Raw genomic sequence first — 23222 nt, forward strand, 5'->3', positions numbered from 1 at the left:
AAGCCACATCTCTGATCTGGGGGTTACTCATCAAGGGGCATCACAGTCTGCGGAGGCCGAGTGGAAGAGACATCGCAAGCTGCGGAGGCCAGGAACTGGACCCACCACCAGGGTCAAGTGGGGCATGTCAGGCCAGATGAGATGATGGGGGCTAGAGTCAACTACTATTATTAAGTTAAGTTATACTCTGTTATCCATATCCATGTATATTTTCATGTTCAATAATTGTACAACCATCAAAAGAGAACAACAAAAAGATTGAAGATTTGATTGAATCTTTTACTAACTGTAATCCTCAGTTTTACGTATTCCTTATTTGGTGTCAAGCAGCAGTAGGTAAATAATAAAAAAGTCACTTCCCACGTGACAGATCGCATGTTGAAGTATTGTGTGTGTGTGTGTGCTAGCAGACGTTCACACTCTCAAAATTTAAACTGATATTGTTTTTTGCTATTACTTTCTACCGAATTCAGAATGAAGTCTTGATAGAGGGGAGTGTGTGGGAGATGGAAAGGTGTGTGAGCGTGTGTGTACGATATGTTTCAATGTTTGGGGATATATATCATTTCCAAATTTTTATACTTCAGATAAATCTTATCTCTCCCAACCCCCGCCCCCTCCTCTCTTACCTTCACTCTCTCTCAGTCACTCTCCCCTTCTGTCTCTATCACACACATACACACCTTCTCTCTCTCTCGATCAATCCTTCTCCCCTTCTGTCTATCTTTTACTTTCTCTCGCTCACTATTTTTCTTCTTTCCCTCCCCTCCCCCTCTCCCCCTCCCTAAATCACTCTACCCCTTCTGTCTATATCTACCTATTACACACATACACTTTCTCTCCTGCTTTCGCTTTCCCACCTTTACTCCCTCTCTTCCTCCCTACAACTCTATGGCAGTCACCTCCCCTCTCTAATTTTCATCTTTTTACAGCACTCAACTTCCTAGGCCCCGTTTCATAAAAGTTACAATCATATTGGTAACACTGCCGCCCAACTACCATGGCAACAATGCTCATCAACCAATCAAAATCAAGGACTCCATGAAAGATACCATTAGATGGCAAAGTCGCCATAGTAGTAACTTTTATCAAACGGGGCCCTAGTATAGTTTCAAACGCTTTATCAATTCTATGTTGCAACAAGAAACATCTGTCTGATATTCACCAAAACAAAACAACTACCAAGTGTCATAGCACTAGAGTACTATTTTGCTGTTTATTTTACATACACAAACAATGTAACTTCATATAAAATATATCGTTATAGCTTGGCTTACATAAATATATATAACTCAATATACAAAATATATACAATTCCTATACAAACACTTCGAAATACATCTAAATGATGAACTTAGTTGATTTTGTATATGAAAAATAATGGTCTATCATTACAAAAAAGACAGATCTCGGGTCAACCCCAAAATTTGCCCTTCTGCAAAGAACTAAGAAAGTTATTTGTTACTTTATTAGATTCACATTTCAAGGAGCGTTTTTCTATTCTTTAATTTTCTCTGTCTCTACCCCCTCCTCAATGATACGTTTGGACAATATACAGTGGATCTTCTCCATCCAATGTAAAAATCCTACAATTGTCATAAAAAATACACAACATTAAGACTCACACACTTCATAATGCAACACTCTCTTGCAGATTGGACCAAACTTAAATGTTGACCAATACGTTTCATAAACTCAGGCAGTACAGCTGAAAAAGATATCACTATGATCGTCATGACTGTTTAATATGACAAATTGACCAAATTAATAACTGGAATATAATAATTGTGTGCGTTTTTATATGACATTTTATTGATCAAAATCAGAATTGCTTTGCTAACCATTAGGTCGCAGCTGTTTTTGTTCTTCATTTTCCTTTTTTCTCTCTCTGTTACCGTTTTGAATAAAAAAGAAGTATCATTTTAGTTGAGATAATAACAGACCCTGTCCATTTCTGTCTATGGAAGGAATTGTAGAATACAAGATACGATAGTTATAAACTGAAGAAGTCGACTACAAACTGTAATCCTCGTGCTTAAAGAAAAAACCTAAAAAAATTCACATGGACTGTTGAACGCTGTAGAGCAAGTGATGGACCTTTGAAGTCTCAGTCGTTTCAGGTATTTCCTCAATAGCTTATATCAAATTACCTACTCGAGTGGTAACTATTTACACCCATGGACCTACTACATAATTAAACACTAAAGATACAGTGGTGTAGATTTAACACAACACTGCAAGGAGAATCAAATCGATTTTCACAGTCTGGTGATGTTTAAATACATATTTGGTGTAGTACTGTAGTATCGCTTTGGTCTGGTGTGTGTAAAGTCGATGTCGAAATAGTTTTTACAGTGTAGGTCTATATATTACCTGGTTGCTTGTGAAAGTAGGATTAATTATGAGTAAACAACCAATAGACGGAACTTGTTTAAGACAGTCTTTAGAGAGGGTGTTTTTACCATGACAATTATGACACGAAGTAAACTGAAGGGCATGATGGAATCTAATAAAGAAATTGTACCTTGTCAACTTCATTGACTACTTACATAGTATAATTCAACTAAGTCCATTTTCGCATGATTTGCTCTAAATAAAGGTATTTTCAGAGTTTTAGCAAATCGTATCATTTCATGACAATTGGGGTATCTTCTTCAGAAAGTACTTATTTTAATTGATGCATGTATTTCAAACAAGTGAATATACATTACTGCATATGATTTAGAGAGACTCATTTTAAAACATAAATTTCGATAGAATTTTGACATGAGGCGCAATATAAGCCTTGAGGACTTTTCAATAAAAGGAAACAATCCTGTTCTAAAAACACCATTAGAGCAATGCCATGATCTTTGCAAAATCTCACTTTATAAAATACTAAAAAAATTACCTTATACTAAAGTGTGCAATATCTTTCATATTTCCGACACCCCAAGTTAAAGCTACGAATGGCAATTTGATTTGTAATCACATAACAGTAGAATAGTAAGTTTGACAATGTCTATAATTATCATAGGGATAGGAAATACATCATCGGAAATTGCCAGATTATAGAGTGTGAAATACCTACGAAATTGTGGCAGGATAGCGAACGAATAGCCTCCAGTAGGCCTATTGTAAAACGAGACTTGAGGACAACAAATTGGTTTCGAATCTAGCCTGGCAGATGAAGAACCATCGTTCCACCAGGAAGCCTCCGAACATTGACAGATTGGTCCTTCTGACCATAGTCTACAGTCATTAGGATAATGTGTATAAACTTAGATCAATCCAAGGGTCGATGCCATGGCGGTTGTAGTAGTGTTCATGACAGGGATAGGAATAAGTTCACAGCTTCCAGGAACGGCATGCTGCAGGAACCCCATCAAACCAGAACTAAGCATCATGGTGGCAGGGAGGGTCACCACCCAGGCAAAGAAGATCCCTGAGAACAGAGGCCAATCAACAGCCTTTCGCGTCCTCAGCCAGCCAACACCACAGACGGAACCAACTTGACAATGGGTAGTTGAGATAGGGATACCGAGGTTTGATGCTAGAAGTACCGTGGAAGCTGACCCGAGCTCGACACAGAAGCCACTGAAAGGAGAAAGGGTTGATTGATGTTTCTTCAATTCCAGGCGTTGGAAATACAGTACATATTATTCTATTCAGTCTCTCCTATCAACAAACTTTGATAAAAAAAAACAATACTCGTCCACACTCTGTTAATTTCTTTATGACAGTCACCCCTCATACATACACACCCTCATGCACCAGGCACACCCTCAAACACACCAAATTACTCACACACACCACACATACACCAGTTCCTCACAATCTCACGCTCATACTCCCTCCCAAACTTTTTTTTTTGGAAACATATTGTACAATCAGAAAGACAAAAAAGAAAACATATGTCAAGACCTTGGTCCAACAGTGCTAGTGACAATTTTTCCCATGATATACTAGTACAAAGTTATTATTCAAATATTTGCAATAATATATATGTTCATGACGTAGTTGTGTTTTGAAAACAGAGAATTTAAGTATACACTTGCCATATAACAACCCGTGATAAACTTACTTTGACGGGGTCATTGGAGTGAGGTCTTCGCCGATAGTCTTGATGACGCGACGGCCGAGTAGGAAGAGACCGAGTGAGATGCCTGCACCACCGTAAAAAAGGATCCATACAGGGGTTAAGGTCTCCTGGTCCACGGAACCGGTGGTAAAGATGGTCCAGATGCTGATCAGGGGTCCGATGGCGTTACTGAAGAATTAAAATGCAAGAGAAAACCGGAAATAGAGTTTCTTCTTTGCCAAGCAATAAAGGAATAGTGAAAATATGCTGATCTACAACGATAGAGACAGTGGCGGGCCGTGACCCGGAGGAGACAATTCATTGGAGGGGCACTGTATTGTTTGTGAACAATGCTGTGCCCCTCCAATGCTTTGTCTCCTCCAGGTCACGGTCCGCCACTGAATAGAGATATGTGTAGGATTGAAAATGATGAGAGTGGGAGGAATTTGAATGTTTAAAATACAGCATTATGATTTGGATGAAAGGGCATGATATGCCAACATATTCTTTTGATATCAAGAGGACATAATGTATAATCAACAATGTTTGATTAAAAAAAACGAATCATAGTGAATAATGTGAGAGGATATGGTAAATATAACAACTATAAAACTATATAAATTGCTGCAGACCTTTACCTTTCAATCCTCTAAAGCATATCGTTCAGCCTAACTTGTGCAACAAATTTTTGTGAATGATTAGCGAGATATTCCCAGGATGGCAGTTCGATTAAGGGATAGACATTGCCTGCGGTCTACGCTTCCAACTGCTCTTGGCTTACCTGACATCGTTGCCTCCATGTGTGAAAGCGGCGAAGCAGGCTGATACAACCTGCAGCGGGGAGCAAATGGCGCGAACTTCAATCGAATCTTTGACTGATTCCCACTCTTTAGAGCCCTTCTTTACGAGCCATTTATCGGAACTGTCCTCATCTTCAGAGTTGATGTCCATCTCAACTGTTTCCGATGACGTGTAAGCAGGTTTAGCTGTAGGAAATGCAATGATAAAGCACAAAATGAAAGTCGCATCGTTGATGTGACAATAATGATGAATAGAAATATGATATTGAATAACAATATTGACGATAACAAGGATAGCAATATCTTTGACGCAAACGATACCAGTTATGATAGGTTTAATGGTATTTATTCCTACAATGACGTATACTTCTCATTTCAATTTGGTCAGAGCATGAACGTTGGGAGGGTAAAAAGTGCGATCGTATGACCGCGAGTGGCGCAATTAACGTCCAGATGATATCGGGAGGGTTGGCATCACTATCAAAGTTTCTCTGGTATAGTTATCCGAGATCACTACCTCCACTAGGACTGCGACCAATGCTACTTCTTCTACTAGAACTACTACTCCAAATAAAACAATTATCCAAAGCTTATATATAAACTTGACTCTATAAGCAACACAAATTTCAATGGAAGTAAATATTTCTTCTTTGCCATCGATCAAAGATGATATATTACATGTTTGATAATGTTTTCTTCTAAATATTGTGTAATCGGATGACAGTATAGTCCTATGACTTACCCATTCCGTTTGTGAATTCGGCAGACAAGCCGCTGGCTATCGGATGTTCTGGGACCAAAATAGCATCAGGGTCGTCAGGATTTTTCTTTTCTAGCGAGGCTGCGTCACCATCGCAGTTTCCATTTGGCAAACCTTGCATATGGTAAGAAAGGACGTCATTTCTATTAGTATAGTAACTTTATCCTTATTCTTAGTATTACGATTATTATTGTCGTCATCAACATTATTCTCAAGATCATAACTACTATGAAGGAAATGATGAGGATGATGATGATCGATATTACTATTATAATTATATAATCATCATCACTACCATTATTTTATTTTATTTTCATTACTTATGTAATTTTTAGATATTAATTATCAGTATTATTATCATCAAATCTTTTTTCAATTATCATTAACAATCAAGATATCACTAGTTATCAACATATTGATTTGATTGTTCATAGTCCTAGAAATACTACCATTAGTGCATCCAATACTATCTATATCCTTGATTAATCATTGCACAATTTTTCCAACAGTTTTGATTTTTGATCCTCATTCTCAGTGATACAGGATACTCATAATATTCATGATATTAAGTAAAATGAGTAAACACGACAGCCTCACCTTTTAATTCAGTCTCTTGTTCTTGATCATTCCGGGACTGACCTTCCTCAGCTAATTCTAGTTTCTCCTGTTCCTTCATTTCTGAAATGAAATCGGATACAGTTATCGCATTTTGTTATTTTCTGTAAATGTGAATGGAACATATAATTTTATTTAAGGTTAAAATTAATTGAAAGAATACTAATATTTTTGAAAGATTGCAAGCCTTTATTTTGGAGTAAGGTGTGGGATGGTCTTTAGGATCCTCACGTCCGAGCACACTCATTCCACTCCCTGGGAGCATTCCTGCACGAGTTTCAAGACTCAATTGCTAGGCATACTACAAAGACTTTCGCATGTTACCGGATACCCATTTTTCAAATGGGTATCCGGTAGAATGATATTTAATACCTAGGTGGAGAGTGGCAAAGTGTGGATTGACGCCTTGCAAAATAGGCCGTATAGGGATATAAACACAAGACCCTCTGATCACAAGGAAAGAGTTAACACGACGCTTCCAATATTGAATTCGTAATGACGAGTTTCCATGAACTTACTTGTAACTCTATTTTTAATCCAGGGTATGATAAAGAAGTAACCAAATCCAGCAATAACCAATCCGCTTCCAATTGAGATCACCATAACGATCCATATCTCATCGAATCCGAACACTGGAATGACAAAAAAATGGAATACATTGCTACTCAATGGGAGGAACAGATTCGGAACGATTTTAGGGAATGTGATTACAGAAAAAGAAGTATTAGCGCAGTAGAAAGCGAATTTCTAAACCAGTTAAATTTTTTGAAAGAAGTTGCCCTCCTTTAAAGCAAGTGATCCACATATTAAACAGGGATTAGAAGAAGCACGGAGTGGTATAAGTAGAAGCAGCTGTTATTGGTGTTGCTGCTGTTGGTTTATGAGACAAAACATAGAAGGAAAAACTAAAAAGAAAAACGGCAATATTTTGGCAAATTCTTACCAATCAATATAACAAAAATGAGAAGAAAGTATCCCGTCACATAATGATACGTTTTATACCCCTTTCATATTGCGCTTTTCACCGGTGAAGTTCGCTAGTGAAGGGGAAAGTGTCCAGTATGAAAGGTACACAGGAGAACTTCACCGGTGAAGTTCGCCGGCGAACTTCTCCACCTCTAAAGGTGGAGAACTTCACTGGGAAAACTTTTCACCGGTGAAGTTCGCAGGTGAAACAGCCAGTATGAACGCAAACCAGAGAACTTCTATTCAATGTCATCAGAGGTCAATTTGTTTCTCTCCCGAAGTCCCCTGTACCGAGATTCCGCGCGTGATAGTTGCAAGCTCAGCTGAATGCTATGGTCAAGTAGATACCCTGGAACATATTTTTTTAGTAACAATATTTATCAAAAAGCACTTTTTACATGTATAAAATGCGCTAAAATGTAAAAATGGGGATATTGTTTGTTTTTCTCGTAATACTTCCAAAATATGTTGTTTTTCCTTCTATGTTTTGTCTCATAAATATGTTGTAAGTACGTTTTTATACCTTTTTGTAATAGGTAAGAAGTAATGTTTACAATTTTCTTTCGTTTTGTTCTGCAATCGCCCGTTGACTTTCGCCGGGGAAGAAATGTCAGAGCGAAAGGGTAGGGGAAAGCGAGGTAAGTTGAGCATAGAGACAAGTTGAGCCACCACCCCCAGGCTAATAATGAATGAGTCAGACATTGTTGTGGTGTCATGTATTGATGAACCATTGCATAACCCTTAACCCCACCACTTTGTTTCAAGACAAAAATTACTTTTTTAGAAGGAAAAATACAAATATCAGCCAAAAAAGTAAAAAAGGGTGTAAAATAGATAAGTGCTTTTTACCCACACATGTCTTTAAATATATTATAGAAATAACAACAATATTGTTTGTCCAGATATGAATTCTCATTCTTGTCATACATGATGAATGCATAAGAAATGTGTGGCTGTGAAAATATCGCAATAAGTTTGGACTGGGGTAATTTAAGCCAAATCAACACGGGGCAAGTTCAGCCATGGTAATTCGTATGGTGATGTATAATAAAAATATTAAGAAATGTAAAAAGCCATTGATATGCATGCAGAAATGAGCAAATTCACATGACACTTCTTTTACTTTTCGAAGATGTTAGTATTTGTAGAGAATTAGCAAATGAAAAGACTTTATATGAAAAATTGTCATCCTGGTTCTTCCCGCATACATTTTGTACATAGCTTTTGTGGCACAACTTACCCCAGACGGTGGCACAACTTACCCCACAGATGGGGCAAGTTGAGCCATTTGACATCCCTTTTTTTCGAAAGTCACGATGACTTTCAGTGTGGGGGTAGAAAGTTATATATTGGTAAAAAGATTTCCCAAGAATCAAATTTAAAGGCAAGGTACTTATTTCTACAATATTACTAGTCATATCAGTTCTAACATGCAAAATGCAAAAAGTGTCACAACTTACCCCGCCTTCCCCTACATGTTTTTCTTCCCCGGGGAAGTGAGGAATGCGAGTCGGAGAAGTTCGCCGGTGAAAAATGAAGAGGGCAATATGAAAGGGGTATAAGTTTCAAGGCATTTGTGTGGGTCAGTCCATGGCGTTGTGCCAGTGTAATTTAAAAAGGGGGGGGCTCATGGCCAACATATTACGTCACTGTGACCTCACCTGGACAAGAGCGCTGATATAAATGTATTTATTCTGAATCTCCTTTTTTATATCATTCTTTTATTTTCATTAATCATCTTTTCAATACTTGAAAAATAATACTAGGCCAACCGTCCCTTGCCCCCTATGGATCATCCTGGTAAATCGCTTCCATAAACTTACATATTGATGATCCGTAGAATATGGAAAAGAAGTTGACAAAGATGAGAATAAAGTACCAGACTGGAACAGTGTAAATACCCCAATCCAAAGGATTGTCCTGCAAAAAAGGTCAAATACTGATTACAGTATCAATTAAAATATTCCAACTACTTAAGCAAAAGGTATGCTCATGACATCATCATTACTGCTTTTTCTTCTCCTCAATTCTATATCCATAAATGTGCCGGAAAAACCAAGGCACGTGGAGGAGGAGTTTTTACAAAAAACAGCAAAAAAATGAGATTTCATAATGGACTTGGAAACATATTAGGCTTGTCGAATTTTCAAGGAGGTGGATGTCGATCCACTCTTCTTTCATGGCCTTCTGTTATCTATCAATGAGACAAAATTTTCCGACAAGAGACCCCCCCCCCCCCGCCGCCGCTTACACGGTCTTGCTTTATTTCACTCCATTGTGGTATCTGATAATAATTCGTACTTTTATTTGCTTTCGTATACAGAGAGTGATTGTTTTGATTAATCATATTTCAAAGAACTTTGGATTTTTTATTATGATATCTTACCCTTTTCAAGACGGTGAAATAGAGAAGGCCATATATACAAGACGAGATGATACCAGAGAAGACGGGCGAGAGAAACCAAGAGATAACTGCAAGATAATTCACAAAGAAGCACAACTTTCAATTATTACTCTCTGCTAAAAGCTTTGTGGCGTTCCGTCGATCAAAACAATTTGTTGCCGCACTAAATTGCTGGAATTTACTAAACATCCACCAATTCGTGTCAAGAAATTCTGCTCATCCATTACTACAGTTGATCAATAATTACCAACAGTTTAATAAATCGAATTGATTTGGGGAAAGACTTACCTCTTCATTAAATTCCTGTCAGGATTACTTAATCTTATTCAAACATAATCTCATGTGCATTGATTATTGATCAGTGAGAAACAACACAATTTCTACTTTCCCAAACTCAAGTGACAAACACACTTTAGGCAATAAGCATGATGGGTATATAACCCAACGTTGGTTAAGAAAACTTCGATCAACCAACTTTATTTTAATCATGCTAATTAAAGGACTAGGCTATCACTTCCATTCTCCCCTTTCCTTCCATTTTTGGAAATGAAACAAAACAAAAGTGAAAATGAACCTCCTTAGAAGTTCATGCATACTTGATGATGATGGCCGAATAAAATCATCATTTCAAATATCATCCCAAATAATCAACATGATCATGATGATTACGATTGTTCAAGAATGTAAATGTCCTAAATATTGTGTAAGGAGGTACTTGAGAATTATCTTGAAAGCAAAGTCTCATGGGTCAACATCATTGACTGAAGCATGTCAGTAACATAAACATTTGCTTTCTTGATGGGGTTTGATCATACCAGTGACTCCATTCTGAACTTACTTGTTCATGCAAATGTGAACGTCACACAATCCAACTCTACCACGCTATCGATACTTGATAGTGGAAAATAGTGCTTGTCAGCAATTTTAAAGACTATTATTGGTGTGGTAATCTTCTGTTGGTGAGACTAGATTGCTTATTTGCTTGTATCAAAATGCTCTTAAGCTTTTTTCTTACAAGACCGGCATCACGCCTTTTTGTATCACGTGCAATAATTGGTAGGCCTGAACTAACCAATTAGCCTTAATAAAGTTACAACATGTAAGTTCGTCTACCGTGAACATCTTTCCCACCCCTCCATGTCCTAAAATGATTGAGGGTCGCTCATGCTATCAAACATACCCAAACTACCATACCACAAAATATGATATCATTTTCCATCTGTATTGATGTAAATAACAAATGCCTAGATCTTACATTAGACTTGTTTTGATGAAATTCATCACCTTAAAGAATATCGAGAATAATTTTTATTTTGTAAGCCTTATTTTCATTTATTTAATTCAATAAAATCTTCATATATATTTATTTGAATAGTGATATCGAGAAGAATTATCTATCCTTAAAGGACAAGTCCATCCAAACACAAAGTTTATTTGAATAAGTGGAGAAAAAACCAACAAGACAAGCATAACACTTAAAATTTCAAACAATAAAAACAAAAGAAATAGTGAGCGACGGATATCATCTACTGTATCATTTGCACGTCATATATCACTGTTTTGTGAAAAAAATAAGCGAAATTTTTGAATGTCATAACTTTCTTATTTTATATCAGATTTTGATGAATTATTCAGCATTATGTTCGTTTGATTTGTCTCTCTTTATACAAATCAACATTTCTGGAGTGGACTTGACCTTCAAGCAATGGAAAAAGGTACACGCATAAAATATTAATATTTGTATGGAATTTCTGTTTGCACGCTACGTGTCATAACTACCACAGAACATAAAATGGAGATCGCAAGATTTTTCACATAGGTTTCAAGCCCTTTTCAATGCTTATCATCCCCCCCCCCAAAAAAAAAAAAGTTTTAAAATGATAATGCCACCCTTGACCTTTTCCTTTCAACTATAGTCCAAAGTCCTTTCTGGTGGGATGCTTGTCATGTTAAACAATTTAGTTGTATTTTTTTGCCATTTTTGAAAACCCATAGCTATTGATCCCGCTGACCTGAAGAAATGAATTTAGTTCAAGCACAATGCAATAGATGCTTTTTATCAGTCTGATTAAACATAACCCTCTTGGGTATTGGCCTACTACACTCGCTTCGGAAGATTAATTACTAATTAACAGCAAGCAAACTAATACTTAATGCAACTGATAAAGATCAAAATAATGATTTATCTTTTTACTTGCATGACAATCACATGCGAGGGAGATGGAGGTCATATAGTTGATTTGACAGTCTCATAGGCTCAATACACCAACCTAGAAATGTTCTTTCCGATGAAGTTTTTTTCCTGATTCGTGTTCCTATGGGGTCCTAGAACAAATTCAGCTTGGTTGCCAAAAGTTGCCGTTTGGGCAATTTTGTTAATTTGCATAAATCCAAAATGGCCGCCAGATGTCATCTTGAAAACCTAACTTTTGAACCCCTGTCCACAAAATGATGAGTAATAACTCGTTTTAGGGGTTTAGAGATGTGTAGAACCGATTTCTGTAATCATTTTTGCAATATAAGGTCATCTTCAGGTCAAATCCAAGATGGCCGCCAGATTCCATCTTGAAAAATTGACTTTTGATCCCCTTGCCCAAGAATGACGAGTATACTTCTGTTTAGGGGTTTTGGGTTGTGCAGAATCTCTTTCTGCTTTCTATTTTTCAATATAATGTTATCTTCAGGTCAAATCCAAGATGGCCGCCATATGACGCCATCTTGAAATATCAACTTTTGAACTCTTTGCCCCATAATCATGAATAATAACTCTATTCGTAAGTCATTTGGTATGTTGATTCAATTCATGCTGTAATTTTGCATAATGGATAATCTTCAGATCAAATCCAAGATGGCCGCCACCCGCCATCTTGAAAAATTACTTTCCGAGGCTTATTCGTGTTAGAACTAATGTAAAGGGATATCAATAAGAATACTCATTTCTTTTATTAATTCTCATGTTTTTGTCCCAGAATCATGAATAATCCCTCTTTTCGTGATTTATTTTGTATGTTGATTCCATTTCTGTTAATAATTTTGCAATATAGGATCATCTCCAGGTCAAAATAATCCAACATGACCACTAAACGCCATCACTAAACGCCATATTAAGAAAAAAAAAACTACTTCCGAGACTATTGAACCTTGAAGAAGTGCTCTCCCTAATAAGGTTGTTGTTATGTATTGGAGCTCATGTAAGGGGATTTCAGTGAGAATGATTCATTTCTTTTAATCACTCAATTTTTAGTTCGAGGTCAAGTCATGTCTAAGATGGTCAGATGGTTGATAGATTTCGACATCAACCGCTTACTTTAGAATGAAACCATTCAAGGTTTGGGCTATGATTTCGGGAGTTTTGATCCTTTTTTTATTTCTGTGCAACCATATTTTTCCAGTGAAATGACTTTAAAGTATTATTTGAATTAAAAAGTGATTTCTCCTTAATTTTTTGTCAAAAAAATTAGTTAACTTATTAACTTCCTTTATAATTATTATTGGAATTTTCCTCCTGACAAGAGCCATTGACTTGGTCAGCTGGAGTGCACTCTTTAGCCTCCTGCAGAAGATAGGCTCCCCCAAGACTGTTCCACGGTCAGGATTGTTCTCAATCGTGAAATGTTTCACAGAAACGATGTCGCCCCTGCCTCTCAAGAGGAATATACATAACAGCTGCCTGTCCTGTGCATGTAAAGGGTTTGGATCATCCATCAGCCTGTGAGACAGTCAGAAATCCTGATAGACTCTAGACACCGACTGTCCTCCAGATGTGTATATCAACAGCACACACTTGTCTGGTTGTGGTGGACTCCTCACCTACCTTGGACCGACTATATGTCTCTTGCCCCCTTTCAGAGGACCAGCATATAAGCATCAGGATTGTAAAATCTGTCACAGTCATGGCCAAGCTCCTGCACGGAAGTAAGTCCTGGAAAAAGCACGCCGACCAAGAAAAGTGGCTAAACACCTTCCATGTCAGCTGCCTCGGACGTATCAAGCACGTTAAATGGCAGGACAAAGTGAAATATATAGAGGCCCTTCAGCGTACCTGCTGAACAGTTTATTCTCGCTCCTTAGTCAAAGGCACCTCAGGTGGTTGGGGCATGTTTGCCGCATGAAACCTTGGCGAATCCCTTCTTGGATTCGCCAAGGTAAGGTGAGCTGTGTGATTGGTCTCACCCCATCGGTAGATCACACCTCCGTTATAAAGACCCCTGCAAACGTGACATAAAACTTGCCGGCATAGACACTAACACTTTTGAAGGTGTAGATGATAGTCGCCATTCTATGGAGAGCTACTAAGTACAGGGGTAAAGACGTCAGAAAATAAACGGAATGCTAAATTGGCAGACCAAAGGCCTAGAAGGAAGGCTAGGATAGCATCTCTATATAAACGTGTCTCAGCGCCATCCTCCTTCATCTGTAAAAATTTGCTCTAGAGACTAGTATGGATGGACCTTAAAAAATAAAAATACACTCGAAATGGACCATAGCCCAAACCTAAAGAGGATTCATTCTAAGTTGAGCAATAAATGTTGAAATCTGACATCTATGATGGAACTTCACCTTGACCTTGAACTTGATAATTATTTAAAAAAAGATTCAGTATTCTTACTGAAATCCTTTTACATTAGTTCTAACACGTATAAGCCTTGGACAGTAATTTTTCAAGATGGCGGTCGGCGGCCATCTTGGATTTGATCTGAAGATTATCCTTTGTGCAAAATAACTGCATGAATTGAATCAACATACCAAATGACTCATGAATAGAGTTATTATTCATGTTTTGGGGCAAAGGGTTCAACAATTGATATTTCAAGATGGCGGCCATCTTGGATTTGACCTGAAGATGACATTATATTGCAAAATAGAAAGCAGAAATGGATTCTACACCCCCCAAAACCCCTAAATAAAGATATTACTGGTCATTTTGGGGCAAGGGGAACAAAAGTCAATTTTTCAAGATGGCATCTGGCGGCCATCTTGAATTTGACCTGAAGATGACCTTATATTCCAAAATTGATTACAGAAATCGGTTCTACACATCTCTAAACCCCCAAAACAAGTCATTACCCATCATTTTGTGGACAGGGTTCAAAAGTTAGGTTTTCAAGATGGCATCTGGCGGCCATTTTGGATTTATGCAAATTAGCAAAATTGCCCAAACGGCAACTTTTGGCAACCAAGCTGAATTTGTTCTAGGACCCCATAGGAACACGAATCAAGAAAAAAGCTTCATCGGAAAGAACATTTCTAGGTTCGGAAAATGTCAAATCGAGTAATATCACGATATCTTGAACCACTGAAAAAGACTGCGTTTGTCACGTCGGCCAATGTTAATTGTTATGTCCACATTGATATGATGCGCGAAAATTGAGATATTCCTAAATCAAACATATTATTCATGTTCTTACGCATTTGAGAGCAAGGTGCTGTAAAAATGAATGATAGCATAACGTTGTATGGAGTTTTGTTTCAATCTCCTTTTTTCAAACCTTAGCTTACATTTTGACATCTTTTTATGCATTTGTGTGTACGTGGGTGTGAGTGTATATGTGATAGGTGGGCGTGTGAGGGTTTGTACCAGAGGATGGCGGTTAGTTAATTAGAGAACAACGCTTTGTGGAATGCTCATGGTTTTGGGCATGGAGTTGCTCAAGAAAGAACAAAAAGAAAATAGGCATACTCTGCAGGTCGTGTCAAACGATTATTTTAAAAATTCTCCTCGAATTTACGTATGACTTTATGCATTTTTTTAAAAATATAGCTAAATGACAAAAAATCTAAACAAAATTACATAAGATTAAAGACTCACTGAGAAACTTTAATTGCTTTTCGAATTCAGGCCTTTTGCAATCAATGCCATTCGAAAATGTAAGAAATTGGGGTACTTAATTAAAGAGTTGTTAAAATAAAAATAGCAGAAAGTATATTAAAAAATATTGGTGAAGGTTTGAAGAAAGGCCATTTAATATTATAAGAAAGCTATTAGAATTTAAAATGGATTTATGATCTCATTAACGAGACGCTGTGCCATATGTTATGTAATATAAAATGCAAAAAAACTATTTTCAATGGTTCCTGATTACTTATTTTGGTTTTCTTTTCCAAGTTGATTTTAATAGAAAGAGAAAAATCCAACAATTATGCCACTGCAAACTTCATTAACAGATGTAAAATAAGAAAATTATGGCATTTTTCAATTTCGCTTAATTTCGCAATACAGATATATTCACATCCTAGTCGGTATGCAAATGAGGGGACTGATGACACCACTCAATCACTAATTCTTGTGCATTATTGTGAAACATGGTGTGTTTTTTTTTGACAAAATATTATTTTGTTTTTGTATATCTGCTTATATTCCTTGCATTGTATATTTGTTTTGTATCATTTTGTACTTCTTGTTTTGAACAAAAAGCTGGCAATTGCCAGTGACGTTCTATAATAAATTTAATTCAATTCAATTCATGAAATATTCCAATTTTCTCCCTGTTAAACTGTGAAACAAAGTTTTATTCCTCCCTGAACATGTGGTACTAAAATTGAATTATATTAGAATTGAAACAGTAAACAAAAAAGTACATCGTCGACTTGCTCATTTGCATGTAAGTGAGTTATAGATATAACCATTTGTGAAAAATAGGCAAAAAATTAAACTTTTAATTTGTAACTTTCTTATTGTACCTTTAATGCATTTTTAAACGCGTATATCGCCTAGCGCTATAGCCATGCATGGTAGCTGTGAGGTCTGCCGTGGCCTTGGCAAGGCCTTGCGCGGGGCCACTCTTGAGATCCATCCTATTCCACCAGCGATACACGTAGATCAGGCCCTCGTCTCACAAAGAATTATGATTAATCTGATCAACATCAATTATATGGAAATCCATCAATGTCACGTTTTTTTTCTTTAGGAAATTTCAAATATATCTTTTCAAAACAAATAGAAGCATAATGTAAAGAGAACAGTGATAGTAGGAATATATACATCATAATATCTGGAAAATATTTTGAAGAAACATGTATTGATGTTGCTGGCTTTCCATAGTTTTTGTCGGTGAATCAATCGTAATTTTTTGTAAGATGGGGCGCAGCTTCCAGTTAAATCTAGGAGATTGCAAGAGAGATATAAGCTCTGTAAAGCACTATAAATTCGAATTTGACAATATAGACGATTGGCTTATGCACACAATAAGAAAAGAAAATGCAACTCTACGCCATTTATATGCAAGACTATATCCTTGAGCACCATGATGTATATTTGCACATTTTTAGGCTGGTCGCATTTAAAACAAATTGAAAAAAAAACTTATCATTGTAACGAATGGACAATCAGTTGAAGTCTTCTACAAAGATCTTGAAAGAACAGTGAGTGCATTGCTTGGACTTGAGCCTTGACCCATCCAGAGTCCAATGCCATAGGACTTAGCTATATACGGGCTCTCATGCTTCAAGACATCAATAAAATATTAATGATGAAATGTGGCGACCTTGTCGAACAAAGACCTAGAAAGCGTTTCATCAGCTTTTTTTTTAAATATAGCTAAATGACAAAAAATCTACACAAAATTACATAAGATTAAAGACTCACTGAGAAACTTTAATTGCTTTTCGAATTCAGGCCTTTTGCAATCAATGCCATTCGAAAATGTAAGAAATTGGGGTACTTCATTAAAGAGTTGTTAAAATAAAAATAGCAGAAAGTATATTAAAAAATATTGGTGAAGGTTTGAAGAAAGGCCATTTAATATTATAAGAAAGCTATTAGAATTTAAAATGGATTTATGACCTCATTAACGAGACGCTGCGCCATATGTTATATAATATGAAATGCAAAAAAACTATTTTCAATGGTTCCTGATTACTTATTTTTGTTTTCTTTTTCAGAAACGGATGTGAAATTACGATAAGTAGGAGAGCTTCTCCCACATGACGTCACAATCAAATGATTAATATTCTAAAATCTTTTTTACACGTCGGCAATACTTTTAAAATATTTTTCTGATATTTACTTTTTGTCAGGGTAAGATTTCCCTTTCATGATGAAATTTTACATTTCAATTCAAATGAATTGATTTCATGAACAATGTAAAAACATTTTATTTTGAAATGAGTAAATACTTATTTGCAGGGAAATTAAGTAGAAAGACTTACAAAATAATCTCACACAACAGCCTCAAGATGCAGACATACGCTGCTCGCACCTAGGAAGTTTAAAATGATTTTAAGCCATGGCATAAGTCACAAGTAACTTTCGTAAAATATAAACGAGTAGAATATTTATGAATAGAAAGGCAAAAACAAATTAGTGTCTTACCAATGACGACAACGACATTCCAGTTGACCCCAACTCCTCCGAAGACTACCATATGGAAGCCCAAAGAAGCGCCAACAATGCTGTGTGTCGCCGAAACGGGAACACTGAAAATGGTGGCAGTAAAGAGCCATATACAGGAGCCTGTCGTTAGAAGTAAAGGTGGATGATATTATGATTATTTTAAAGGATTCTGTGATCGTAACAAGCCTCTGTGATTCTACATGCGGAAGGATAAACTGGACGAATATTTAAAGTTAATTACTTCTGTTTAATAAAGAAATTTGAAAAAGTTTATTTCACTTTAAAACAAACTGAGTTGCAAGGTCTCATTTGTTACCTGCGTGTTGCAAACACGATGCCATGAAAGGTTTGCACCGTAACTCATTAATAAGTGCTTAAAAAAACAAAATAAAGTGGCTAGACACACCATCTCACATTTATATAACAAACCATGTCACAGTTAGACTTCCCATGAGATAGATTAGATGATTTTTCAGTCACAGATATCGTGAGAGTGTCTGCACGAACTTGATTGACTTTTTATTTTGGGGTGTGGTCTTTTTTCATGCAAATAAACAAATACATCATACATCAAAGTTCGCGATTAACAAAAAGACCAATGCAATGTTACCTATGAATTCAGAGGAACTTTCGAGATATAATCTTCACAAGCAATCTTTTTCATTTATTGGTTGTCACATGGATCTGTATATCGATAAGCGTCATTCGTATTTTAGAAGAAAATGTCATAATCAAGGGGAATTTCACCATCCCCATCATCACAAAATATGTGGGTTTTCCTCTTTCTTTCTACCTCAGTGTGGTTAAATTCTTATAGACCAATCGAGATGTTAGATTCCGGGGTTAGATTCTTTAAAATGTCTATCAGGCCCAATGATTAGGCTAGGGGTAGTTTAGTGAGCGACAGCAGCGATAGTGCTTTCACCATCTTTTCCTTGAATCTGCGAGCTATTCTTTATCATCGACTAGCTCTGGACATTCTTACCTGCCAAAGCACATAGATTTCCAACTAGGAGAAGCTCCTCTCTTCCATTGTAGAGTAGAGGGTCAAAGATTCCCTTTCGAATGGTATCCGACACCCTGTAGCCAAGCAGAATGGCGCCGGCGGTTTCAAAGATGGCCGCCACCACGCACGCCTGGTAGAGCGTCAGTACCTTGGCGCCGACAGAGGTACCGAAGGAATTGGCGACGTCGTTGGCACCGAGACCCATGGCGAGCACGAATGAGATGATGAAACCGAGTATGACAATCCATAATACCGTTGGATCCCCAGCGTAATAGTTAGCCATGATGTTTGAAGTGATTTATCTGTGTAATTAATAAGACCAAGTTATAGTCGTGGTGACGGTGTTGTTTTAATGTTCCATCTCCTTATAAAAACCCATATCGATCTTTACTTTCATACCATACAAAATGACTTCATCTTCGGTAAGGAACTCCAGAAGTAGTGGACTTCTTCAATCGAAATTCAGAATTTATATGATTGACAACAAACAGTTAGATGGCTGAAAATAAAGTGTTTTAAGGGCTTCTCCAAAAGGAGCATAACTTTATTAGAACCAAGTAAATTTAATCACATGGCGTCAATCCCGTTTGCATTTTTCTTCCGGGATACCAAACCATGGCAACTTGCTTAAGCCACCATGTATAGTTAATGTATTAGCGAGCGAGAATTTTTTTTTTTTTGATGTTGTTGGTTTTAACCATATTTTATCATTAGAAATATGTATAATTGATCATTTACTCAAAAAACACTGAGGAAAATTTTACCCAATATTGGGTAGAAAGAGAAGATGCATGTTTGCTGTGTTTTTTGTTTTACCCCATATCAACATGATTAAAAAGATTCAAAGCAACATTGCGTAAAACTTTACAAAATATTCGGTATCTTTTTACGCAACCAGCATCCAGGTTCCCATTTTACCCAATATCGGGTAAACTTTTTTTAGGGGGGGGATGTTATTCAAAATTTCTTGTTTTTTGCAATCAACCATTGCTGTGGTAGATGTGTTATATTTTATCATGAAAATGAGTAATATACATTTTCATAAATCTCTCATTGCATGGCCAATCATTGATATAATGCTCTGATTTCTCTGTTTTCTTTCAACTAACTCAATCCAAGGTTTTCTCCTTAAATAAGATTTTAATTTTGACTACATCTTTTCTATTGGTCGCGGTTAAAAGATTATACATATTAAAGTAAAAATTGAATCAAAGTGATACACTTATGAAATCTTTTGTTCAAAAACTAACCCTTTGAAAATTATTCATCACTATTTTTTTCAATGGAAATAGCAGAAATACTCAAAGTACCATTAATGTAGCTCTTTACATTGGGAAAGGTCAAAGGTCACTTGGTCATGACCTTTGAATATTTAAAGGACAAGTCTATCCCCAAGTTGATTTTAATAGAAAGAGAAAAATCCAACAAGCATGCCACTGCAAAATTCATTAAAATCAGATGTAAAATAAGAAAGTTATGGCATTTTTCAATTTCGCTTAATTTCGCAATACAGATATATTCACATCCTAGTCGGTATGCAAATGAGGGGACTGATGACACCACTCAATCACTAATTCTTGTGCATTATTATGAAACATGTTTTTTTGACGAAATACTATTTTGTTTTTGTATATCTGCTTATATTCCTTGCATTGTATATTTTGTTTTGTATCATTTTGTACTTCTTGTTTTGAACAAAAAGCTGGCAATTGCCAGTGACGTTCTATAATAAATTTAATTCAATTCAATTCATGAAATATTCCAATTTTCTCCCTGTTAAACTGTGAAACAAAGTTTTATTCCTCCCTGAACATGTGGTACTAGAATTGAATTATATTAGAATTGAAACAGTAAACAAAAAAAAAGGACATCGTCGACTTGCTCATTTGCATGTAAGTGAGTTATACATATAACCATCTGTGAAAAATAGGCAAAAAATTAAACTTTTAATTTGTAACTTTCTTATTGTACCTTTAATGCATTTTTAAACGCGTATATCGCCTAGCGCTATAGTCATGCATGGTAGCTGCAGAGGTCTGCCGTGACCTTGGCAAGGCCCTGCGCGGGGCCACTCTTGAGATCCATCCTATTCCACCAGTGATACACGTAAATCAGGGCCTCGTCTCACAAAGAATTATGACTAATCTGATCAACATCAATTATATGAAAATCCATCAATGTCACGTTTTTCTTCTTTAGGAAATTTTAAAAATATCTTTTCAAAACAAATAGATCTATAGAAGCATAATGTAAAGAGAACAGTGAAAGCAAGGAATATATACATCATAATATCTGGACAATATTTTGAAGAAACATGTATTTTAGATGTTGATGTTGCTGGCTTTCCATAGTTTTTGTCGGTGAATCAATCGTAATTCTTTGTAAGATGGGGCGCAGCTTTCCAGTTAAATCTAGGAGGAGATTGCAAGAGAGATATAAGCTCTGTAAAGCAATATAAATTCGAATATGACAATATAGACGATTGGCTTATGCACACATTAAGAAAAGAAAATGCAACTCTACGCCATTTATATGCAAGACTATATCCTTGAGCACCATGATGTATATTTGCACATTTTTAGGCTGGTCGCATTTAAAACAAATTGAAAAAAAATCTTATCAGTGCAACGAATGGACAATCAGTTGAAGTCTTCTACAAAGATCTTGAAAGAACAGTGAGTGCATTGCTTGGACTTGAGCCTTGACCCATCCAGAGTCCAATGCCATAGGACTTAGCTATATACGGGCTCTCATGCTTCAAGACATCATTAAAATATTAATGATGATATGTGGCGACCTTGTCGAACGAAGACCAAGAAAGCGTTTCATCAGCTTTTGTCTGACATGATGTCAGAAGGTAAGGCTTAGAACTAATTTCATACATCAGAATAGATTTCACCAGTTTATTAAGAGAACAATATTAATGCAAATATAGTGTATTCAATTTAAAGTTGAAAGCCAATTTCTATTTTTTGCAAGTATTGGGATCAAATGATATATTTGGTCCTCATGATGTATGTTTCACTTAAACAAAATTGGAATAATCTAATTTAAGGGAGAACAGAACATAGAGTTATAAATGAATAAATATGTCACAGAAAGCAAAATGAACAATTTGAAGATTTCAGTGAATATAAGATAGGAATTAATTCATCAGAGCATCTGTAAATCTGTTTTCAAATAAAAATGAAAAAATAGCAGCAATAAAAGAGTAAAAAATAAAAACAAATAAAGGAGCAACATAAGATATAAAATTATTTACCTTGAACAATAAAATCTGATAGGAATGAATGTGATATTTGGAGTGACGTTTCAGCAAAGAAAGTTGCCTCTTTGTCAGCAGAACCCAAGACACCTGAATTTGTCAATATCATCTGAAGAAATGTTGTCAAAATTTGGAGACACCTACTATATAAAAAATACTTATCAACATTAAGTTCTTGTAGCGATTGTCAACTCTAGGAATAATCTTATTTGTGATGTAATCAGTTTCAAACAGGGCATTCCATTTCGAATCGATGGGTAAAAGGGTCTTTTTTCTTGTCCCTGTAAAGGGTCCTTCCAGTATACTAGTTAAATGATCATGAAGATTATACTGCCGTTCTCCCCCGTCTATCTTTTGGAACAGCCCATGTGTAATTAGTGATAGGTAGTTGAACCTCTTTTAGCGCACAATTCGAGAAATGCCTTTCGTATTTTGGTTCACATGCATGGTTAGAATTTAAACAGACTTCAGATAGATTTATTTGCACCAGCCTCTGATCGACTGTATTGTTTTAAGACGTTAATGAGACTGATAATCACTAAACAGCTTTGCCAAAGTCTAACTTCACTATCATCATGTGAACAAAACATATCCCCACGTGAAAAATAAGTTAGGTCCCTCGTAAAACCATCTCACACAACGATGCTCTCAGCATGATACAGTCACACAATTGAAACCGATTTCAAACCCGACCTATGGTCTGACATTGAAAAGTGTATTTAACATTGTTTGGTCTAGTGTCGGTCTCGTTGGTGTGACATAACCATTGAGCACAATGAACTGTCAAGACTAATTGACGATCCAAGGTACAATAATCATCTCAAAATAGCGGCTCTTGAAATACGATGTAGTTGACATCCATCGAATCCGTCTCTTAAGAAAGTAGCATACAGCATACCTGTTAGTAATATTCTACAAATAAATCACTTCAAAGTGATCTTTATCGCTTTTAGACAACTTTGTCGAATACTTAGAGGAAAACTTTGAAACGTCAATCAAAACGTTTCATAACAA

The 23222-nt window shown here is 36.3% G+C and overlaps 1 protein-coding gene across 1 annotated transcript; it reads right to left on the minus strand.

Annotated features, from left to right (window-relative positions):
• Nucleotides 1–1202: 1202 nt before the first annotated feature.
• Nucleotides 1203–22357, minus strand: LOC121415891 (sodium-dependent phosphate transporter 2-like). The gene is made up of 11 exons (XM_041609274.1): nucleotides 22206–22357; nucleotides 18923–19245; nucleotides 17917–18057; nucleotides 9588–9673; nucleotides 9025–9121; nucleotides 6754–6867; nucleotides 6218–6298; nucleotides 5603–5734; nucleotides 4842–5046; nucleotides 4064–4249; nucleotides 1203–3576 (listed from the first exon to the last, which is right to left on the minus strand). The coding sequence occupies exons 2-11, from the start codon at nucleotides 19224–19226 to the stop codon at nucleotides 3261–3263; spliced, it is 1662 nt and encodes a 553-aa protein (XP_041465208.1). The 5' UTR covers nucleotides 19227–19245; nucleotides 22206–22357; the 3' UTR covers nucleotides 1203–3260.
• Between the last annotated feature and the right edge of the window lie 865 nt (nucleotides 22358–23222).

This window comes from Lytechinus variegatus, chromosome 1 (assembly GCF_018143015.1).
Source record: "Lytechinus variegatus isolate NC3 chromosome 1, Lvar_3.0, whole genome shotgun sequence".
NCBI lineage: Eukaryota > Metazoa > Echinodermata > Echinoidea > Temnopleuroida > Toxopneustidae > Lytechinus > Lytechinus variegatus.